The sequence below is a fragment of the Pristiophorus japonicus genome, chromosome 3, assembly GCF_044704955.1.
Source record: "Pristiophorus japonicus isolate sPriJap1 chromosome 3, sPriJap1.hap1, whole genome shotgun sequence".
Classification (NCBI taxonomy): domain Eukaryota; kingdom Metazoa; phylum Chordata; class Chondrichthyes; family Pristiophoridae; genus Pristiophorus; species Pristiophorus japonicus.
This window is the reverse complement of record NC_091979.1, coordinates 225,726,547-225,750,225: the sequence shown is the minus strand read 5'-3', so window position 1 is coordinate 225,750,225 and position 23,679 is coordinate 225,726,547. Positions and strand designations below refer to the sequence as shown.

Below are 23,679 nucleotides of genomic sequence, written 5' to 3'. Positions count from 1 at the left end.
AATACTGCGACCCCCTCCTTTTTTATCCCCCTCTCTATTCCGTCTGACAACCCTGTAACCAGGAATATTGAGCTGCCATACCTGCCCTCCTTTCAGCCATGTCTCAGTAATAGCTATAATATCGTACTCCATGTCAATCTGTCATCATCATAGGCAGTCCCTCGGAATTGAGGAAGACTTGCTTCCACTCCTAAAGTGAGTTCTCTGGTGGCTGAACACTCCAATACGAGAGCTACAAACCCTGTCATAGGTGGGACAGACATTCGTCGTGGGAAGGGATGGGTGGGGGCTGGTTTGCTGCACGCTCCTTCCACTGTGCATGCTTGACCTCTTCACGCTCTTTGCGTTGAGACTCGAAGAACTTAACGCCCTCCCGGATGCACTTTCTCCACCTTGGGCGGTCTTCGGCCAGGGTCTCCCAGGTGTCAGTGGTAATGTCGCACTTTACCAGGGAGGCTTTCAGGGTGTCCTTGTAACGCTTCCGCTGCCCACCTTTGGTTCGTTTACCATGAAGGAGCTCCGCATAAAGCATTTGCTTAGGGAGTCTCGTATCTGGCATGCGAACTATGTGGTCTGACCAGCGAAGCTGATCGAGTGTGATCAGTGCTTCAATACTGGGGATGTTAGCCTGGACGAGGACACTGATGTTGGTGCGCCTGTCCTCCCATTTTGCAGAATCTTGCGGAGACATCGTTGGTGATATATCTCCAGCAACTTGAGGTGTCTTCCATACATTGTCCATGCTTCAGATCTATACAGGAGGACGGCTATTACTACAGCTCTGTAGACCATGAGCTTGGTGGTAGATTTGAGGGCCAGGTCTTCACTCTTTTCTTCAGATGTGTTCTCAGCTCATCTGCCTTATTTCCTAGACTTCTTGCATTGAAGTATATACCATTTAGCATTGCCAAATTCCCCTGTTGTCTATTTTCCTCCTGTTTCTGTACTCGCTAGCACATGGCACCGGCAGTAATCTGGAGATTACTACCTTTGAGGTCCTGTTTTTTAATCTCTCTCCTAGCTCCCCAAACTCTGCCTGCAGGCCCTCATCCCTTTTTCTACCAATGTCATTGGTCCCGATATGGACCATGACTTCTGGCTGTTCACCTTCTCCCCCAGAATGTCTTGCAGCCGCTCGGGTACATCCTTGACCCTAGCACCAGGGAGGCAACATACCATCCGTCTGCGGCCATTTAAATAATTTTTTTATGTGATGAAAAACCCTGGCTTGCTCTGGTATCCCAAATCTAAAATCAGCTAGTGCTACTGAGCTTCCTGGTTGCATGAATTTTTTTATCGGTTTCGACACACAAAAGGATACCACATTGCAACAAAAATGTTACCCATTTCTGATTTTGAAGAGGCTAATCTACAGAACCAGATATTTTAAAAGAAGGTGCCACTTATTTCATAGATTTCTTACTAAGATTTTGTTTAAAAAAAAACACTGCACAGCTACAAACTCATACAACAATGAACGACAGGTAATATACACACACAGTGCCTCTTATGGCTTAGGGAAATTGTCATTGGTGTAAATTTTTTGCCGCTAGATCATTCAACACTATAAATATGTTGGTTTAGGTTATTTTTAATGCTTTTTATTGCTCTAGAATATTAAAAATTACAATTTAGAAAACACCATTGTCAGAAATGTGAAAATTACTTACTGTACCTCAAGGCAAGAAAGCTTCCATTTATGCAGCCTACTGATGAGAACACGGTATCAACTTCACTAGGGAAAAAATAGACACTACATTAGACAAATTAATGTACAAGTGTTCTGATTTACTCATACTTATCTTTGGTGTGGTCTTTCTCTGTTCTTGAGCTGAACTTTGGCTTCCACATATAGTAGTATATTGCCTGTTATCTAAAAGGGATAACATTGCTGGGAAACATATCAGAGCATGTCAAAAAGTATTTTTCTTTTGTTGTCCAATCTTGTTCACTCTCCCTTGCTGTAAAAATACACCCTCAGTCACTCTGGCCTGGAGGAAACATGCTGAAGTGAGATGTGAGGCTAACATTATAATTGCAATGCTTGAATTGTTAGTAAAGTGCACATCTTTGAAATAAACGCTTTAGATGGGAATAGACACCATGTTAGTCTCCTCGCATAGACATGATGGGATACTTGACCAAGGGTATCGTTAGACAGCTAGCTCATTTAAAAACTTTGGAAAAACATATTATTCATTGTTATGTTCAGAATAAGGAGAAAGGGAAAATGAAGGCCAGACAGGAGTTTTCTTGGGAATGGGAGGCCCAAGGCTAGAAAAGTTGAGATAACAGAAACATCTGCGGGGCCTGAATAATTCAATTGATTGGGTTGTGAAACTTATTATGTGATATAAGTGTTGGAATAGTGTGTACACTGATTTATGACTGTCGCAAAGAACAAAACAAGTTACAGTAACTTGTGCACTATAAATATATGCTGCAACCTCTGTATTGTTGAGTGAGGCATCTCAGGCAATTGAGACTTGCTCCCTTGCATATGCTCGAATAAAATCTTTACTTGCTTTACCTTGCAGACTCGAGAGTGGCTATTTTACCACAACACATGCCTTAACCCAAAATACAATGAGTGTACATGACCTTTAAAAATTAGTATGAAAGAAGTCAATCTCTTATTATTCAATAGTAAATACTACTGAGCAATAATTAGTAATTCCTTCAACTTCCACATATCGTAGGAACATGCTAAAATAGTGGAGAATTTTGGAGATGGCCTTGTTAGCACCTATTTTTAAGCTATTTCTCAGTGCTGCTACACCTTAATATGTATAAATGTGGGCTACAAAATAATATTTAATCTTTCCTGTTGAATTAGGGTGGACCAGGAAAAAACACTCCACTCCTAATCAGATAATCCCTGTCCAGTAATGGTGCATCCTGTCCAGTAAAATATTAATTCCCCATGCAGAGAATATAATACTTTCCTTCAGTGAAGTATAGAACTTCTTACAATAATCTGAGATAAATGAAACTCAGACCTAATTTTAGGTAGGACTGAAGGATTCAGCTTGATGAGTGCCTTGTTAGTTGACATACATACATACAAGACCCTGATAATCGATCACTAGGCCATGAGCAGAACAATACTAGTGCACAGGAACATGCAGGGTTAACCACCTTTGACAGAGGTCATTGAGGACTAAATAAAAGTCCCAGGAAGGGGCATTCCAAAAAAAAACAACAAATCTTTCCAAGCCCCTTTCAGGAATTGAAACATCATGGCCCGGAAAATCCGACATCCTGGGCTGGTACGAAGTTTCTTCGGACCCGGGAAGGCATTGGAAAAGCCGGTTTTCAATGCGCAATACTGACATTTGCACAGGCAAGATTGCGGGATTTACACATATCTTGCCCGGCAAATGTCCTCAAAACTCTTGTGCCTGATAAAAGCAGGCCTACATTTACAGGCATAAGAGTTTTAAAACACACTTAAAACACAATAAAATTTAAAAAACACATTTTTAAAAACCCTGCCCAATACATTACATTTATTTTTAACCAGAATTAAAACTTTTTTTAAATCCGCAAATGTTTCTTTCTTTAAAAAATATTTAAAACAACTTTAATTTCTATTAGTGTATTTATGTGAGGTGTTTTTTTTAAATGTTTTATGTAGTGTGTGTGTATTTTGGGGTGTTTCTCATTTTAGTAATAAGAGATTTGGACTTTACAAATCTCCTGTTACTATGAATGAGAAAATACTTACCTGTGATTGGGTGTACAGGCCCACGTGACTCCTGCGGACGTTCCAACGTGAATGCGCAGTCACGAGAGGCCTCCAGACCAGGATCTCCAGTGGGCCTAGCAGCTTCAGGTAAGTGTGCATTTTCTGTCCATTCTTTAGTGCTTTGCCCGCAGGAAGACCGAATGGAATTTCTGGGCCCCATGACTATTGACCTACTGCCCCACCCACAATGTGATGAGCTAAAAGAACCAGCAAGTGGAACATAAGAACATAAGAATTAGGAACAGGAGTAGGCCATCTAGCCCCTCGAGCCTGCTCCGCCATTCAACAAGATCATGCCTGATCTGGCTGTGGACTCAGCTCCACTTACCCGCCCGCTCCCCGTAACCCTTAATTACCTTATTGGTTAAAAGTGGACCCTTTACAAAGAAGCACTGAACCCACTATGTAGCAAGTCTTATTGACAGAACAAATTTATACACAGTGATCAAGGAACTTGTCAAAAAAACATCCATTATCAGTTATGTCTTTTGTGCAGACCTTTCTTCTTTCAGATAAGACAGTAAACCAAAGTCCCATCTGCCCATAAAAGATCCCATGGTACTGTTTAAAGAGCAGCAGGGAATTCTCCTGGTGTTCCAGCTAACATTTATCTCTCAACTACCAAACAAAAACACCCAAAATAACTGGTCAATTGCTTCACTGCTGTTTTGGGGAATTTGCAGCACATAAATTAGCTGCTGCACTTGTCTACATAATTATTATAGGCAGTCCCTCGAAATCGAGGAAGATTTGCTTTCACTCTAAAAGTGAGTTCTTAGGTGACTGTACAGTCCAATACAGGAATTACAATCTCTGTCACAGGTGGGACAGACAGTCGTCGAAGGAAAGGGTGGGTGGGGAGTCTGGTTTGCCACACGCTCCTTCCACTGCCTGCACTTGTTTGCTGCATGCTCTCGGCGCTGAGACTCAAGGTGCTCAGCACCCTCCCGGATGCTCTTCCTCCACTTAGGGCGGTCTTTGGCCAGGGACTCCCAGGTGTCGGTGGGGATGTTGCATTTCATCGAGGAGGCTTTGAGGGTGTCCTTGAAACATTTCCTCTGCCCATCTGGGGCTCACTTGCCGTGTAGGAGTACCGAGTAGAGCGCTTGCTTTGGGAATCTTGTGTCAGGCATGCGAACAATGTGGCCCGCCCAACGGAGCTGGTCGAGTGTGGTCAGTGCTTCAATGCTGGGGATGTTGGCCTGATCGAGGACACCAACATTGGTGCGTCTGTCCTCCCAGGGGATTTGCAGGATATTGTGGCGACAATGCTGGTGGTATTTCTCCAGCCTCAATAGTGGCTATACTTTAAACGTAGGCTCCAAGGATGACTACTTCTCCTCCTCCTAAATCCTGTCAAGGATCAGTATTTCGAGTAATGCATACCTGAGCGGCCCCCTCGAAGGGATTAAAAAAAGCAGGTTCAAGACAGGTTCAGAATCCTGAAACAAAATGGTGGTAAGTCTTCTGTTCTGAAAAGTGACTATGAGGTTCCATTTCTGGACAGCCCTGTTATTTGAAAAATCAACCAGTTTCTGAATGATGAGTCCACTTGTGAAGATGAATTCAGCCTCTGCTGAGTACAACAGCCACTTCATTCTGTTTGCCTACAAGTCAGTTGATCCACAGGATGTCAATGAATACAATGTACAAGGGTACAGAATATTCAAGAAAGATAAAAGTAGATAGGAAAGGAGCTAGCCTGTGGACACATGCAGGTAAATGCTGATTTCGTGGAAGGTGGAAAAATACATGATTAACTACTCTGGTTAGGCATCTTTAACATGAAAATGGTAAAGCCAACACTAGGTGTATGCTATCGGCAGAAGAAGAAAGAAAAACAATAGCTTGTTCTGTGAAGAGATAAAAAAGGAGATGTGAAAATAGTATGGTTAATTAATAAGGAACTTCAATTAACCAAACAGAAATAGAAAATACCATGTGGTTCAGAGATTGTGTTGGTAAACGTTATGATCGTGCATCAAGGAAGGTATAAGAAGTAGTGTACATCTTAACTTGGTAATGGCAAGTAACCTAAATAAGATACAGGAAATGGAAATCGTGGCATCTGAGATATAGCGACCACAGAATGATCAAGTTTAATGTGATTAAGGATCCAGAATTTCCAAGGATCGGGAGTCAAGTGCACAATTTTAAAAAGGCTTACATCAAGAGAATGAGGGGAGGGGTTGATTATGGAGGAAATTGTTAAATAATACTTCTGTAAAAGGGGAAGAAATTCGGTCACGCCTCTGTTGCGGCGTTAATCCAGGCGGGGCGGTACTTTTAATGCCTTGAAAAAGTTTGCCTCTCCCGCCCAGAAATTCGTCACAATCGGTCGAAGAGCTGACAGGGGTGCTAAATCAGCCGTTGAACACCAGAGCTGGGGGGCGCAGGCCATAACGAAAGTTTGGTTGGTAAATTTTGCAGACTCATTGCGCATGCGCCGAACTCCGATTCAGATCCCGGAAAAATCCGAGACTTAAAGGGGCGGCAAGGTAAGTTAGCGCATGAGCAGCTCCAGCTCCACACTGTCTTCAGAGCGCGAAAATGGAGGAGCAAGGAGGACGCCAGCTATCTCCCTGCTTCTCGCCCACCACCGTTGATGCCCTCCTGGAAGCATTGGAGTCGTTGGCATGCCCTCCAGCCTGGAGGGGGACAAAGGCCAACGCCTAGAGTTTGACAAGGTTATGGAGGGAGGTGGCACAGCATGTTTCAGCCCGTAACACGGTGGCCACAACAGCGACACAATGTCGCAATAAATTCAATGACCTTACTAGGGTCGTCAGGGCGAGTACCCTTTCCATTCACCTTCCAAGGCCTACATATGAACCTCACTGTCTCACACAATGTAAAGACTTTCCAGTGCCTACCCCTTCTCTATGTCTACCAGGCCATGCTCCCCCTTGCTAAAGCCAACCTGAGACCTCCCTATTGCCTCACCAGACATGCCCTGTCCATCCAAGTGTCTCTCACCTTCTAGCTCCTTACTCACCCTGAACCCACCTAGCAGCACCTTTCAACTCTTCATATGCGGTCACAGGCCTAAGCCTCATACTTACTAGTAGTTTGCTTGTGCTCCAGACTCAGCGTTCACACATCTATCGTGCAATGCCACAGGATGAAATGCAGATATGCACGTTTCCTCATATTATTTGCAAGTTCCCTACCACACACACATGTGCCACCTACACAGCCACCAACAACTTTTTGTTTTTGTCATTGTAGGTCAAACTCGTGTACTACGACCGAGCCCTACCTCAAGGACCTCATCAAGGTGGAGGAGTGAATGTCCACCTTCACGGGCGCTGCAGTCGTAGCGGAGGAGGGCGGAGAGGCAGAGACCCCGCTCGACAGTGATGGTATGTGAATGAGATGGGTGTTTTGTGCGAGTCTACTTAGCCTTGAGCCTTTTGGAAAAGCATAATTCAGTCAAGCAGTGTCAGCATGGTTTTATGAAAGGGAAATCATGTTTGACAAATTTGGAGGAGTTCTTTGAGGATGTAACGAGCTGAGTGGGTAAGAACCAGTGGATGTGATGTATTTGGATTTCCAGAAGGCATTCGATAAGGTGCCACATAAAAGATTACTGCACAAGATAAAAGTTCACGGGGTTGGGGGCAATATATTAGCAAGGATAGAGAATTGGCTAACTAACAGAAAACAGAGTCGGGATAAATGGGTCTTTTTCCAGTTGGCAAACAGTAACTAGTGAGGTGCCACTTTAAAGCAAACTACTATTTAAATGGAGAAAAATTGCAAAAAGCTGCAGTACAGAGGGATCTGGGGGGTACTTGTGCATAAAATACAAGAAGTTAGTATTGCAGGAACAGCAAGTAATCAGGAAGGCAAATGGAATGTTGGCCTTTATTGCAAGGGGGATACAGTATAAAAGCAGAGAAGTCCTGCTACAACTGTACAGGGTATTGATGAGGCCACACCTAGAGTACTGTGTTCAGTTTTGGTCTCCGTATTTAAGGAAGGATATACTTGCATTGGAGGCAGTTCAGAGAAGGTTCACGAGGTCGATTCCGGAGATGAGGGGGTTGACGTATGAAGATAGGTTGAGTAAGTTGGGCCTGTATTCATTGGAGCCCAGAAGGATGAGAGATGATCTTATCGAAACATAGGATAATGAGGGGTCTTGACAAGGTGGATGCAGAGAGGATATTTCCACTCATAGGGGAAACTAGAATTAGGGGGCTAGTCTCAGAATAAGGGGCTGCCCATTTAAAACTGAGATGAGGAGAAATTTCTTCTGACGGTTATAATTCTGTGGAATTCTCTGACCCAGAGAGGTGTGGAGGATGGGTCATTGAATATGTTTAAGGCAGAGATAAATTTTTCAACGATAAGGGAATAAAGGGTTATGGGGAGCTGGCAGGGAAGTGGAGCTGAGTCCATGATCAGATCAACCATGATCTTATTAAATGGCAGAGCAGGCTCGAGGGGCCAAATGGCCGATTCCTTCCCCTACTTCTTACGTGCCATCACAACGCGACACGTCCTCATTGGGAGCGAGTGGGGAGACCACCTCAGTGGAAGGTGTCATCTTCCCAGGGTTACATAAAGCTGAAGCTCCTGGCCCCAGTGGCCTGCAGCAATGCCCAGCGCGAGGAGAAGCTTGGGGCCATCTCTCTGGAGGGTAAGTTGGCCCATAAGTCCTGCTCACAGACAGGCAGATAAACTTGGAGACTACGTCCAGAGAGTCAATGCAGATGCACCGCAAGCTAATGGGTGCATTGGCGAGGTTCCCGCCGAGCGTGGATGCACTTGCTTTGAGTGTTGTAGAGGCTGCCTCAATGTTTGCATTTGCATCTCAGGAGCCCATCCTTGGTAGATACCAATCAATGATGGATGATGGATGCCACAAGTGACTTTTCCCTATCAGTAGGTAACCTTTATCATTGTTGTTGCCAAATTAAGTTAATCTAGGGGTTAAGTCATGGCAGGAGAGCTCGGACACGTGTTATGTTCCTCCTGTGCTATGTGGGAACTCTGACGCTTCCAGTGTCCCTGATGGCTACATGTGCGGGAAGTGTATCCGCCTGCAGCACCTGACAGACCGCAATGCGGCACTGGAGCTACAGGTGGATTTACTCTGGAGCATCTGCGATGTTGAGGATGTCGTGAATAGCACGTTTAGTGAGTTGTCCACGCCGCAGGTAAAGGGTACACAGCCAGATAGGGAATGGGTGACCAACAGGAAGAGCAGTGGAAGGAAGGTAGTGCAGGGGTCCTAAGCGGTCATCCCCCAGGAAAACAGATACACCACTTTGGACACTGTTGAGGGGGATGACTCATCAGGGGAGAGCAGCAGCAGCCAAGATCATGGCGCCGTGGGTGGGTCTGCTGCACAGGAGGGGAGGACAAAGAGTGGGAGAGCTATAGTGGTAGGGGATTCTATTGCAAGGGGAATAGACAGACGTTTCTGCGGCCGCAATCGAGACTCCAGGATGGTATGTTGCCTCCCTGGTGCAAGGGTGAAGGATGTGTCGGAGCGGGTGCAGGACATTTTGAAAATGGAGGGTGAACAGCCAGTTGTCGTGGTGCATATAGGTACCAAAGATATATATAAAAAATGTGATGAGGTCCTACAAGCTGAATTTAGGGAGCTAGGAGTTAAATTAAAAATTAAGACCTCAAAAGGTAGTAATCTCAGGATTGCTACCAGTGCCACGTGCTAGTCAGAGTAGGAATCGCAGGATAGCTCAGATGAATACGTGGCTTGAGGAGTGGTGCAGAAGAGAGGGATTCAAATTCCTGGGACATTGGAACCGGTTCTGAGGGAGATGGGACCAATACAAACCGGACGGTCTGCACCTGGGCAGGACCGGAACCAATGTCCTAGGGGGAGTGTTTGCTAGTCCTGTTGGGGAGGGGTTAAACTAATATGGCAGGGGGATGGGAACCTATGCAGGGAGACAGAGGGAAATAAAACAGGGGCAGAAGCAAAAGATAGAAAGAAGAAAAGTAAAAGTGGAGGACAGAGAAACCCAAGGCAAAAATCAAAAAGGGCCACATTGCAGCAAATTTCTAAAAGGGCTAAGTGTGTTAAAAAGACAAGCCTGAAGGCTCTGTGCCTCAATGCAAGGAGTATTCGTAATAAGGTGGACGAATTAACTGCACAGGCAGCAATTAATGAATATGATATAATTGGCATCACGGAGACATGGCTCCAGGGTGACCAAGGCTGTGAACTCAACATCCAGGGGTATTCAACATTCAGGAAGGATAGACAGAAAGGAAAAGAAAGTGGGGTAATGTTGCTAGTTGAAGAGGAAATTAACGCAATAGTAAGGAAGGACATTAGCTTGGATGATGTGGAATCTGTATGGGTGGAGCTACAGAATACCAAAGGGCAGAAAACGCTAGTTGGGAGCTGTGTACAGACCACCAAACAGTAGTAGGAGGTTGGGGACAGCATCAAACAAGAAATTAGGGATGTGTGCAATAAAGGTACAGCAGTTATCATGGGCGACTTTAATCTACATATTGATTGGGCTAACCAAACTGGTAGCAATACGATGGAGGAGGATTTCCTGGAGTGCATTAGGGATGGTTTTCTGGACCAATATGTTGAGCAACCAATTAGAGGCTGGCCATCCTAGACTGGGTGATGTGTAATGAGAAAGGACTAGTTAGCAATCTTGTTGTGAGAGGCCCCTTGGGGAAGAGTGACCATAATATGGTAGAATTCCTTATTAAAATGGAGAGTGACACAGTTAATTCAGACTAGGGTCCTGAACTTAAGGAAAGATAACTTCGATGGTATGAGACGTGAATTGGCTAGAATAGACTGGCAAATGATACTTAAAGGGTTGACGGTGGACAAGCAATGGCAAACATTTAAAGATCACATGGATGAACTTCAACAATTGCACATCCCTGTCTGGAGTAAAAATAAAACGAGGAAGGTGGCTCAACCGTGGCTAACAAGGGAAATTAAGGATAGTGTTAAATCCAAGGAAGAGGCATATAAATTGGCCAGAAAAAGCTGCAAACCTGAGGACTGGGAGAATTTTAGAGTTCAGCAGAGGAGGACAAAGGGTTTAATTAGGAGGGTGGAAATAGAGTATGAGAGGAAGCTTGCCGGGAACATAAAAATTGACTGCAAAAGCTTCTATAGATATGTGAAGAGAAAAAGATTAGTGAAGACAAATGTAGGTCCCCTGCAGTCAATCAGGTGAATTTATAATGGGGAACAAAGGAATGGTAGACCAGTTGAACAAATACTTTGGTTCTGTCTTCACAAAGGAAGATACAAATAACCTTCCGGAAGTACTAGGGGACTGAGGGTCTAGTGAGGAGGAGGAACTGAAGGATATCCTTATTAGGCGGGAAATTGTGTTAGGGAAATTGATGGGATTGAAGGCCGATAAATCCCCGGGGCCTGATTGTCTGCATCCCAGAGTACTTAAGGAAATGGCCCTAGAAATAGTGGATGCATTGGTGATCATTTTCCAGCAGTCTATCGACTCTGGATCAGTTCCTATGGACCGGAGGGTAGCTAATGTAAAACCACTTTTTAAAAAAAGGAGGGAGAGAGAAAACGGCTAATTATAGACCGGTTAGCCTGACATCAGTAGTGGGGAAAATGTTGGAATCAATTATTTTAAAGATGAAACAACAGCTCATTTGGAAAGGAGTGACAGGATTGGTCCAAGTCAACATGGATTTATGAAAGGGAAATCATGCTTGACAAATCTTCTGGAATTTTTTGAGGATGTAAGGATGTAACGAGCAGAGTGGACAAGGGAGAACCAGTGGATGTGGTGTATTTGGACTTTCAAAAGGCTTTTGACAAGGTCCCACACAAGAGATTGGTGTGCAAAATTAAAGCACGTGGTATTGGGGGTAATGTATTGACGTGGATAGAGAACTGGTTGGCAGACAGGAAGTAGAATCGGGATAAATGGGTCCTTTTAAGAATGGCAGGTGGTGACTAGTGAGGTGCTATAATGTGGATAAATGTGAGGTTATCCATCTTGGGGGCAAAAACACGAAGGCAGAATATTATTTGAATGGCAGATTAGGAAAAGGGGAGGTACAACGAGACCTGGGTGTCAGGGTACATCAGTCATTGAAAGTTGGCATGCAGGTACAGCAGGCGGTGAAGGCAGCAAATGGTATGTTGGCCTTCATAGCTAGGGGTTTTGAGTATCGGAGCAGGGAAGTCTTACTGCAGTTGTACAGGGCCTTGGTGAGGCCTCACTTGGAATATTGTGTTCAGTTTTGGTCTTCTAATCTGAGGAAGGACATTCTTGCTATTGAGGGAAGGTTCACCCAGACTGATTCCAGGGATGGCTGGACTGACATATGAGGAGAGATTGGATCGACTGGGCCTTTATTCACGGGAGTTTAGAAGGATAGAAACATAGAAACATCGAAAATAGGAGCAGGAGTAGGCCATTTGGCCCTTCGAGTCTGCACCGCCATTCAATATGATCATGGCTGATCCTCTATCTCAACACCATATTCCCTCTTTTTCCCCATACCCCTTGATGCCTTTTGTGTCTAGAAATCTATCCATCTCCCTCTTAAATATATTCAGTGACTTGGCCTCCACAGCCTTCTGTGGTAGAGAATTCCACAGGTTCACCACCCTCTGAGTGAAAACATTTCTCCTCATCTCGGTCCTAAATATCCTACCCCATATCATGAGTCTGTGACCCCTTGTGCTAGACCTACCAGTCAGGAGAAACATCCATCCCGCATTCAGTCTGTCCAACCCCGTCAGAATTTTATACGTTTCAATGAAATCTCCTCTCATTCTTCTAGACCTTCTAGTGAATACAGGCCTAGTCGATCCAATCTCTCCTCATAAGACAGTCCTGCCATCCCAGGAATCAGTCTGGCGAACCTTCGCTGCACTCCCTCTATGGCAAGTATATCCTTCCTTAGGTAAGGAGACCAAAACTGCATTCAATACTCCAGGCACTTGACCACAGAATCTAGGCTGCCACTTCAGCGCAGTAATGAGAAAACACTTTGGGGGAGGAATTTGGTTGGATAGTGCATCCCCTTGCGCCGCTTGTCAAATTCGGTGTGCTGGTATAATGGCGGTGTTGAGAAGTATCGCCCGGGAGCGACGCGCTGGTATGCAACACCGCCCCCCACCCCGATATCAACACGGATGCAAAATATGTTTTTGGGCTGCACCGGTAGTGTCTCCTAGTGACCCAGTCAGGGAGAACTGGCGTTCAGAGCTGTCCCGGGGTGATACACGAAGGAAGGGCTGCACGAGGTAAGTGATTATATATTTTTTTGAGATTTTACTTTATTTGGGGTGAGTAATGTATCGCGAATGTTTTTTGTGTTTTTAGTTCCGATTCTGTTTTTTTTGCAGGGAGGCATCTCTCAGAGCACTACGAAGCCGGCTCTTCAGCTCGAGATATTCAGTTGCTCACCCGGCCTAGTGCCCTAAGAGAGGTGTGGAACGCTTCCCTTAGTGCTCCGCCCCACTCTCAGAACAACCGCTGAATTTTGCTGTTCACGTCGCTAAAATATTTCCACCGCTAAATTTGACGCCCGCCCGACATTAGCGCCTTAGGAACCCTCCAACCAAATTTCTAGCCCATACATTTTCAGAAGTGCCGTCTTTCGGGTGAAGTATTAAACCGAAGTCCCATCTGCCTGTCTAGGTGGTGTAAAAGATGCCACGGCACGATGCAAAGAAGGGCAGCGGAGGTATCCGACGGCCTGGACAACATTCGTCCCTTGTCTTTGGTCATTTATCACATTGCTACCTTTTTGGTCTTGCTGTGCTCCAATTGGCTGCCCCCTCTCCCTCCCCTCCCATTTCTTACATTACCATAGTTACTACACTTAAAAAAAAAACTATTTCATTGGCTATAAAGCGCTTTGGGACGTCCTGAGATTGTGAAAGGCACTATATAAATGCAACTCCTTCTTTTTTTGCTATATTGTCTCAGTGGTGCTCAGTGGGTAGCACTCTTGGTCTCCGAGTCAGAAGGTTGTGGGTTCAAGTCCCACCCCAGGGATGTGAGCACAAAAATCTAGGCTGACACTCCCAGTGCAGTGCTGCACTGTCAGGTGAGACATTAAACCGAGGCCTTGTCTGCTCTCTCTCAATTGAGAGGGGATCTCATAGAAACATATAAAACTCTGACGGGACTGGACAGGTTAGATACAAGAAGAATGTTTCCAATGCTGGGGAAGTCCAGAACCAGGGGACACAGTCGAAGGATAAGGGTAAGCCATTTAGGACTGAGATGATGAGAAACTTCTTCACTCAGAGAGTTGTTAACCTGTGGAATTCCCTACAGCAGAGTTGTTGTTGATGCCAGTTTATTGGATATATTCAAGATGGAGTTAGATGATCCCTTTAGCCGTAAGGGCCACAAGAGATATGGAGAAAAAGCATGAAAGGGGTACTGAGGTGAATGATCAGCCATGATCTTATTGAATGGTGGTGCAGGCTCGAATGGCCTACTCCTGGCACCTATTTTCTATGTTTCTATGGATTCCCAGACAGGATAGCGCGGGCCATGGTTGGCGTGGCAGTAGCCATTGAACGGCAGGCTGAGACCACACTACATTTGCATTCCGCCATGTCGTCAGTGCATGGTGGCATCAATGCACTGTGTGCTCTGATGCAGAGTCAAATTGATGCCATGCAAGCACTGATTGCTGCCATCGTGTCTAGGTCCCCATCAGTCCAACAGGGAGGTAACTGTAGGCCAGCAATCTGCTCCCCATGCTGAGGCTCTACCCTGGGGGAGATGTCCCCTCTCTCAGAAGGACATAATTCTGGCTTCCACCACTGCCAATCCGCCTTTGCACCTGCCGCGGTCTGCACCCCAGCCATCCAAGACTAGTGCCACCCATTCTCAGGCAGTGCTATTAGCAGCCGGGCCTTCCAAGCCCAGAACTGGTACAGGGCATTGTACTAGGCCGTCTGTCCTATCTCCCTCAGATACGCAGCAGCCCTCAAGCAGCCTTGCTACAGGCACCCAGGATGAGCAGTAGGCGAGGGAGGGGAATGAGGCAGAGAGGTGAGAAATGCCAGTGGAAGATGCACTGAATAAATGTGTCCCCATGGGACCCATATATATATGTATATGTTGGAAAATTTCAGCATCTGTTCTGTTTTTTGAAGGGCCGGGTGCTCCATTATGTTTTATTGGATGTTGTGGAGTTTTTGGGGTTGTTTGAGGCATGTTTGCCAAATAAAATGTTAGTTGAACCGTTTCCTTCAGCCTCTGGTGTCTGACTGTTTAGTTGTGACAGAGATGTGGCATTATCATGGCACAATGCGCTGTCATTATTAGCTGCATCCCTCAGCTATGATGTTGTGGGTGGCGGCTTGGCTCTCATTGCAGTGTTCCTCCGGCTCTGTGGTGGGGTTGTGGAGGGGAGTCATTAACCAGGTGGCCAGACCGTATCCCTATCTAACGCTCGCAATAACGCCCCCCTCTGGCCGCTAACTGAGGCTATAGACAACCGAAAATCCAGCCCATAATATTGAGCAAGCAGGATAAATACATACCAAGGATTAGAGAAAGAATCTTTCACGACCACCGGATGTCTCAAAGTGCTTATGGAGTGTAGTCACTGTTGTAATGTAGGAAACAAGCATGACCCCTAGTGGATTAACAAGTTAATCAGAAGCTAGATAAACACATGAGGGAGAAAGGAATAGAAGGTTATGCTGAGAGGGTTAAATGAAATCAGGTGGGCAGAGGCTCGTGTGCAGCATAAGCACAGCATAGACCCTTTGATCCGAATATGGCCTGTTTCTGTGCTAAACATTCCATGTATTTCTATGTAAAAATGGGGATAAAAAAAGCTCTACAAATCTTGCAGTGCTAGAAAGTAAGAGGACAGAAAGAAGACATGAGAATCTGTAAGGGTCTTATGAGGCTGAAATTGATGAGCATTAAACAGTTGATGCATATTACATTATTATTTGCTCTAAGTATTCGCCAGGGAAGACATGAGCAATATGCCCTCTGTAAATAGTAACAATACAGTAGAGTTAATGACTTTAGCATATAATGAGGTGGCATTCCCAGACAGGGTAAAAAGACTCAAAACAAATCCCCACGGATAAAATAGCATTTATCCCTGAATATTTACGAAGAAAAGAAGTGAGAACTATGAAGTGACGACTGTCATTCTGAGTCAATGAACATTGGGAAGAACCCAGTATTTGGAAACAGGCTGATGCCCATTTTCATAGAAAGATATCAAAATAGGCCAAAGCACACAGCCCATTAGAATAAACAACACTGGGTAAGAGCAAGTTTGATTATCTTTATAAAGGTCAACCACTTTGATACAAAAGGGAAGATCCAGCTTAACTAAGCCTGATCTTTTCTAAAGAAATGGTATCCTCAGTGGACTGTAGAAAACCTTATGATGTGGGAAACCTTGACTTCCAAGAAGGATTTGTCAATGCGCCACATGAAATGTAACTAGTTAAAACTTAAGCAGGTGATGATTCAGGTCAAATCCTGGGAAGTGATGCAAAGGGTAGGCAACAATGTATACTTAATAGAGAAGTTATGTTGGGGGGGAATCGGGAAGAATGCCCTAGGAGTTAGTATTGGGACTGCGCCCCCAGTTTCTAATTTCTTCCATTAATAACTTGGATTCAGAAGTTGGATGCAAATTAATAATATTTGCAGATAATACCAAATTAGAAGGCAGCTTAGGAGTTACAAAATGAGTTAGACAAGTATGTAAGTGGGTGAAACAATGGCAGCTGCAATGTAAATGGACAAATGTGACATACAGCACATAGATGAAAAAAAACTGGTAAGACTTGGGTATAAAGGGCATCATTAAAAAATTTGCAGATGACACAAAAGTCACAAATGTAGTAAACAGTGAGGAGGATAGCAACAGACTTCAGGAGGACATAGATAGACTGGTAAAATGGGCAGACACATGGCAGATGAAATTTAATGCAAGGAATGCAAGTGTTTTGGAAGGAAGAATGACAAGAGGCAATATAAACTAAATGGTATTATTATAAAGGGGGTGCAGGAACAGAGAGACCTGTGGGTTCACACACAAAGCTTTGAAGGTGGCAGAACAAGTTGCTAAAATTGTTAAAAAATATATATACGGGATCCTGGACTTAATAGAGGCATAGATTACAAAAGTAAGGAAGATATGCTAATTCTTTATAAATCGCTGGCTAGACCTCACCTGAAGTATTGTGTCCAATTCTGAGCACCACACTTTAGAAAGAATGACAAGGCCTTTGAGAGGGTGCAGAGAAGATTACTAGAATGATACCAGGGATGAGGGACTTCAGTTATGTGGAATGACAAGAGAAGTTGGGATTGTTCTCCTTAGAGCAGAGAAGGTTAAGGGGAAATTTAATAGAGACACGAGATACAAGGCCTGGAGGCATTTGAGAAGATCCATGAAGCTCGATACAAAAATTGAAAAGAGGAAATAGTCAAAAATAAAAAAAAGTACTTGACAGGGGTGGGAATGGGAGAAAAAAGCCAATTTCAATAAGATAAAAAGGGAACTAGCTCAAAATTGGCAAATAAGAGAGGGCACAAACAGTGGGAAACGTTCAAACAGATGATTAGGATACAGACTGGACATTTTTTTTTAATAAGACAAAGGTTTTGCAACAAAAATTGTTCCTTAGACAAGTAAAAACATTAAGTTAAGACTTAAAGAGCATATGACAAATTAAGTAATAGTATGGTGACACCAAGCTTGGTTTTTGAAAGGCGGAAAATATGGGAGGATGGGAAAATAATGTCTATGGGGTTGAAGTTGCCTACCACCCGAGTCGCACCGACCGCTCTTGAAGTGTCCTGGCCGCCTCTATGCATGGGGCAGCCAAACTGGAGGAATCCAGCACTTTGTGCTTATTTCTGAAGCGAGGTGGAAGTGGCCACTTCATCGGGGCGGATGTGGGGGTGGGTCGGAGTGGCCGTCACTAGCAGGGCGGAGGTAGGGGCAAGCTGGTGACATCATCGCGCCGGCGCGTTACAACATCCCTCCCCATCAGTTAAAGGGGAGGGCCGCTGTGAACTCTGCAGCCACTTTAGTGACAAACACTGGGCCATCAGGGAGGGTTTCAGCCAGGCCAGCGGCCAGGCTGCCCGTTGGCGCCCCAACCCAACCCAGGGCCATTATTGTCATCCCGACCTGGCAGTCGGCCGACAAAAAAAAACATGGGGTCGCCGACAGCGCCACCTCCCCTTTAAGTGCTGCCGCGCCAAGGCACAGAAAGGGCATCGACAGAAAAGGCTGCCGAGGCACCGACAAGTGGCAGGGGCTGCTCCCTTGGGGCAATTTCGGGAAGGAGTCAGCGTGTGCAAGCCGCGGCACGAAATCCCCTACACCGCTCCAAAATGGAGGAAGCGCAATTTAAAAATGACGGCCAGTCCGCACCAACCCTTATAGAAAGGGACAATTAGTTCTAGCAGTTGTTCATGTTTCGCAGTGACCACCGTGTGATGAACTACCTTGATCTACAGGAGCTTGTTAGGCTAGTGGAGAGCATGCTAGGTATCAAGACTCTGTTGCTCGGGCCATATAAACAGCCTTACATTAAGTCCAGGATAAAGTCCAAAAGCAAATAGATTATGCTAAAACTTTATAAATTACTGTTTAGGCTTCAGCTGGAGTATTGGGGACAATTCTGGGCACCACACTTCAGGAAAGATGTAAAGGTGTAAGTCGACAAAATCAACTCTGTGTTTATATCCCTGCTGGCTGTACACCCTGAAAAGGACTTTTGAAATATGGTGACGCAAGATGGTTGGTCTGGATTAGGAAGAAACCTGTTGCTGGGAGAAATGTGTGGGGGTGGATCTCTCCCACAGAAACTGGAGAGAGTAGCTGGGTGAACACTTGCCTGCCAGCGGTCAGTGACGTCAGAGCTGGGTGCTCTTAGGAAGGCCAAGGGACTTTTTTGTATGTGGAGCCAGGCTGTCTAGGGAAAAGAGCAAGCTGCTAGGACAAGACCGACACCTGCATTGTCTCCACAACGGTCCAGCAATCAGAACTGATGGGCCATTTGGCACTCACTCGGGAAGCCTTCGGATATCGATCGGCTGGCTTTGTTCAGACTCCAGCACATCTCAGATAGCAGGAAATAAGACCTGAAGAAGCCAGAAAGGTTCCCCAGAGGCAACAGAACCATCCAAACCCAGCCAGAATTGTGGATTACAGAAGTATAACTGTTGAGTGTTTTGGAAGCTTGATCTTCGTTCTATCGCATCCTACGTGAAGGCACGTTTGCTCACCCCTCGAGAAGAAGGACCGGGAGCGAAGCCTCGCTTCTCCAATCTGATGGACTTCAACCTAGATCTCGCAATCTTCAGCCAAGCACGGGGCCGTGGAGTCGAACCGCTGAGGAAGGACCAGCGAGCAAGGAAGGGCGGATTGGGTGAGAACTCAATAGTTGTACGCTCACCAACCAATCCATGAAAGTGCGTGAGGGGGTGTCAGTGTGCTCTAACCAAACCAGAGGAGGGTTTAGAGTTAGGTGGGTCCCGGGAGGGTTTAGCCCACGGGAAAGGTTGGTCTGTTGTAAGGCAAAGAAGGGAAGTGCACTGTTTTACTGGGTATTACTGCACTGTGTGGTTTTACATCACAAGCATCTGGCGAGTGGAGGTGTTGATCTGTTGTAATAAACCTTGTGATTTTGAACTCGAAACGTTGGTCCGTGTCTCACTATAAGACAATCCGTTGTAACTCTTTTCGCGCAAACATAAGGACAGGGTTAGATTGCTTGCTATAAGCGGGTGTTAAATCATAAGCAGCAAATTGGATAACTGTGAGAGACCTATTGACACCGGTCTCTGCGGGAAACCTACCCATAGCACTGCAAGCAAGGCAGGGCTGATTTGGCACCAGTTACTGCCAAGTAAAAACCCTTACATATTTGGACCCTACGGCGAGGCCTCGAAAACCTCAGGAAATAACCGTAGACTGAACCACTTACAGATCTGGCGACCACGAAGGTTACGGATATATCTGAGAATGACCAGTGTGGAAAGTAAAAGATCCAGTATGGAAAGTAGGATAGCCTCATATGTTTTTACAAAGATTAACGTGGCCCAGCAATGAGTGCTGGACATGATTCATTCTGGCAACCCTCAGGATAGGGTTGCAGAGCGGACAGCGAGGGTAAAGCATAAGAAGTAAAAAAAAAGGCAGTTTGTCTCTTGTGCCTACAAAGCCAAGTCCGACAGCTCCGGCATGAAGTGGGGCTGAAAGAGTCAGAAGAGCAGTCTGGCGCTAGAGAAATAGTGGGGAAAGGGTGAGTGGAGGATTTGCATGAGGAGAGACAGAAGAGGTGAGCATTGGAGGAATCTTCCCGTAATGCTAGGGAGTACCTCCGATGCCAAGTCATGGAAGCCAAGTGCAACGAGCAGGCATTTAGAGAAGAAAACACCAAGTTAGCAGCGAAAGCTGAAGGGCTAGAAAGCCAGTTATGGGACATTAAGGCCGCATACAGGGTAGCTAGGAGTAAGAGTTATGAGGATTGTGACCACAGTCCCTGCGAGGAAAGAATTAAGAACTTGACCCGAGCTTTGTCAGGAGCCCGAGGCATGGTCTGCCTTATGGCGCCGGGCAAACCGTGGGTTGAATGGGAAGGGCAGGAAGCTCTACCGGTGCAGGTGGAGGAAGCTCAGGTTAGGGTAGTCCCAACGGCACCAGAAGTGCAACCGAGACCGATGTGTCCTCTGCGGCAGCCAGGGACCGTTACAGAATGATTGGGCCCAAGTTTCCACAAGAAAAAAAACGGGCGCCCCTCCGAGCTGGGCGCGGTATTCTCCACCTATCTGTAGGTCCTCTGGCCCTCGGCGCAGCCAGCACGAGCTGTGGGGGGGCGGAGCCAGGTCCCTGCGCTGAAAACAGTGCCGGGACCTCTGCACATGCGCGCTACAGTGGGCACGCAAGTGTAGTAGCTCCAGGCGCCGAACTGTGTGGGAGGGGCTCGAAGCACGCAGCCCCTAGCCCTGGCTGAATGGCCTCATTGGGGCTGCGTGAATAAGGCTCCTCCCACAACCAGCTCCTGCTCCCCCCACTGCCTCCGAACCAGACCCGACATTCGCTCCCGCCCCCCCGCCGACCAGACCCGACACCCGCTCCCCCCCCCCGCCCCGACCCGACACCCGCTCCCCGACTGACCCGACCCGCGCTCCTTTTCCCGCTCCCCACCCACCCGACTGGACCCAACCCGACCCGCGCTCCCGCCCCCCCCACTGGACCCGACTCCGGCCTGACCTTTTCTCTCTCTCTCTCTCTCTCTCTCTCTCCCCTCCCCCCACCCCACCCCACTCCCACTCCCTCTCCCCCTCCCCCTCCCCCTCCCGCTCAGCGGCACGAACGGCAGCAGAATTCTCCCTGGCTGAAGCACTTTCACACAGGTAGGAAGATCGTTTATTTAATCTTTTCTTGGCTTATAAATGTTTATTCAGGTTGGATTTATTTGTATAATATTTGTAGAAGTATAAATAAGGATTTATTGTAGAATTTAATGAGTTCCCTTCCCCCCCCCCACCTCGTTCTGGACGCCTAATTTGTAACCTGCGCCTGATTTTTTAATGTGTAGAACAGGTTTTTTCAGTTCTACAAAAATCTTCACTGACTCCATTCTACTTTAGTTTGGAGTACGTTTTCACTGTGGAAACTTTGAAATCAGGCGTCAGTGGCCGGACACACCCCCTTTTGAAGAAAAAAATTCTGTTCCAAAGTAGAACTGTTCTACCTGACTAGAACTGCAGAAAAAAAAATGTGGAGAATTGCGATTTCTAAGATAGTCCGTTCTCCACCAGTTGCTCCTAAAAATCAGGCGCAAATCATGTGGAAACTTGGGCCCATTATGTGGTCCCATTCACCACCCCATGGTAGCTGGGCTACCAAAGTTAAAACAGGATGGGGATTCCTTGGTTCACTTCACGGAAGTTGAGCCAGTAGGGGGGATTAATATGGATGTAATGATGACGAGACCCACATGCTGGGTTTCCCCTGCATGTGAAACTGTATCAGAACTTGTCCGCAGACATGAAAGTAGGGCAAGGCACCATAGAGGGGTTAAGGAACAAAATCCTGAGAGCGATGGGGCATACCCAGGGATCCTACAGTTGGCCGGCGAGGCGCCAGTTGCCTTTGCGGCCAGTGTCCGCGAGGGCAACTGGAGGAGCACCAAACCGTACGCAACTGATCAGGGTCCCCAGAAATCACTGGCGTTAAAGCTAAGGCTGAAGCATGGTTCGATGCTGAGGACCCCGCAAACACGGAGGCAGGCGTGTTCCATAAGTTAGGACTGACCTTTAAGACCAGCTGCGGGGAAGAGACCAAAAGTAAGGGCAGGATCCACGCGATCAAGGCCAGTAAAGGAGATAGGAGGGAATGGCGTCAGGAGGGGCCCCACACTGACAAGTCTAAGACTTGTTTTAGGTGTGGAGAAACAGGGCACTGGAGGCGGGACTGTCCACTCCAGAAAACGGGACCCGGCCAATGAGGGCCTCCCGGGAGGAAACCCCAGCCCACTGAGGCAAAAAGGGCAACCAAGGAACCCTTCGAGGTCCTGGTGGCAGCCGTCCACACGGTGCTGGGGAAGGACAGAGGGAGGCTAGATGCTGTCGTGAGCAGCGTTGTGCTGACCGAGCCCGTATGCTCGCCCTCAACCTGACTAGAAGGTGCTCAGCCTCAGTATCTGTGTCCACTCCTCTATGATGAGTGGGGCAGGCCCGGTGTGAAGATGGGGGTCGAGACGGTACAGGGGAAGTATTTGGTGGACACCGGAGCTTCAAGCACAGTGGTCCACTCAAAGGACCCAACCAACTTGCCCTGGTTTAATGGGATTCACAGGGAGTGAGCAGGTGGGAATGATGTCCAAACCCCTGAAGATACAGTTAGGGTCTCTCACCACCACGTGGGAGTGTGTGTTAATATGTATTGACCAGAGTAGGGAGTCATCGGGTCTGATTTTATGTTAGCACACAGGATCAGTGTAGACATGAGGAATCACTGCCTATGGGGGGGGGGGGGGGGGGGGGGGGGGCAGTAGGATCAGACAAGGTGGAAGAGGTGGTAGTTATTCCCAGGGAAAATGGGGGCAGAGTAGTGTCTGCACCATGAAACCCAAGGGGAGTTACAACCTGGAACAGTTGGTCAGTAACACCCCAGCCAAGTACCAGGCAGATGTGAGGAATAACCTCGCAGCATTCGCCATCCACAAACATAATTGTGGACGGGTGACTGGAGTAGAAATTTGGGTGGGCAGGGACCCTATGTCATGGCCTCAGAAACAGTAAAGTTTTCCCCGGGAAGCGGAGATAGACCTGGAAACGGCACTGGGATCCCTGTTACACAGGGAGTGTTGAGAACGATTGCCACATAAGTGAACTCCCCACGCTGGCCGGGCAAGAAACCCGACCAGTCGTGGAGGGCCACTGTGGACTATCGGGTCCTCAACAGCAACATCCCAGCTTGCGCGCACACAGTCGCGGCTGTCGCCAACCTGATCGGAAATATCCCAGCGACTGTGACCACGTTCACTGTGCTGGATATTTCCAACGGGTTCTGGATATTTCCACTGGGAAGACCAGTATAAGTTTGCCTTTACGTTTAAAGGGCAACAGTATACTTGGATGTGTCTTCCCCAGGGTTTTCACCACAGCCCCTCCATTTTTCACCAGAGCATGGCCAATGTTCTGAAACAATTTAGCCAGCCCCAGCAGCTCATTCAGTATGTGGACGATAGTCTCCTTTTCTCTTCGGATACGGAGGAGCACAGGTCACCGCTGGACGAGCTACGAAAACTATTAAGCGAGGCCGGTTTTAAAGTTAACCCAAAGAAAGCACAGATTGGTCAGAAGGAGGTGAAATTCCTCGGGCTGACCATCAGAGCGGGTGAGAGGGCCATTGATGAAGCCAGGCGTAAGGCAGTTGACGGTGGATAAGCAATGGCA

At 46.7% G+C, this 23,679-nt stretch overlaps 1 protein-coding gene across 1 annotated transcript in view; it reads right to left on the bottom strand.

Annotated features, from left to right (window-relative positions):
* The window catches only part of herc4 (HECT and RLD domain containing E3 ubiquitin protein ligase 4), a 267,220-nt gene that overhangs the window by 178,856 nt on the left and 64,685 nt on the right, over nucleotides 1-23,679 (bottom strand). The window contains exon 11 of the mRNA XM_070876338.1: nucleotides 1,676-1,735. Coding sequence (XP_070732439.1) covers nucleotides 1,676-1,735 — 60 coding nt within the window. The remainder of the gene's footprint in view (nucleotides 1-1,675; nucleotides 1,736-23,679) is intronic.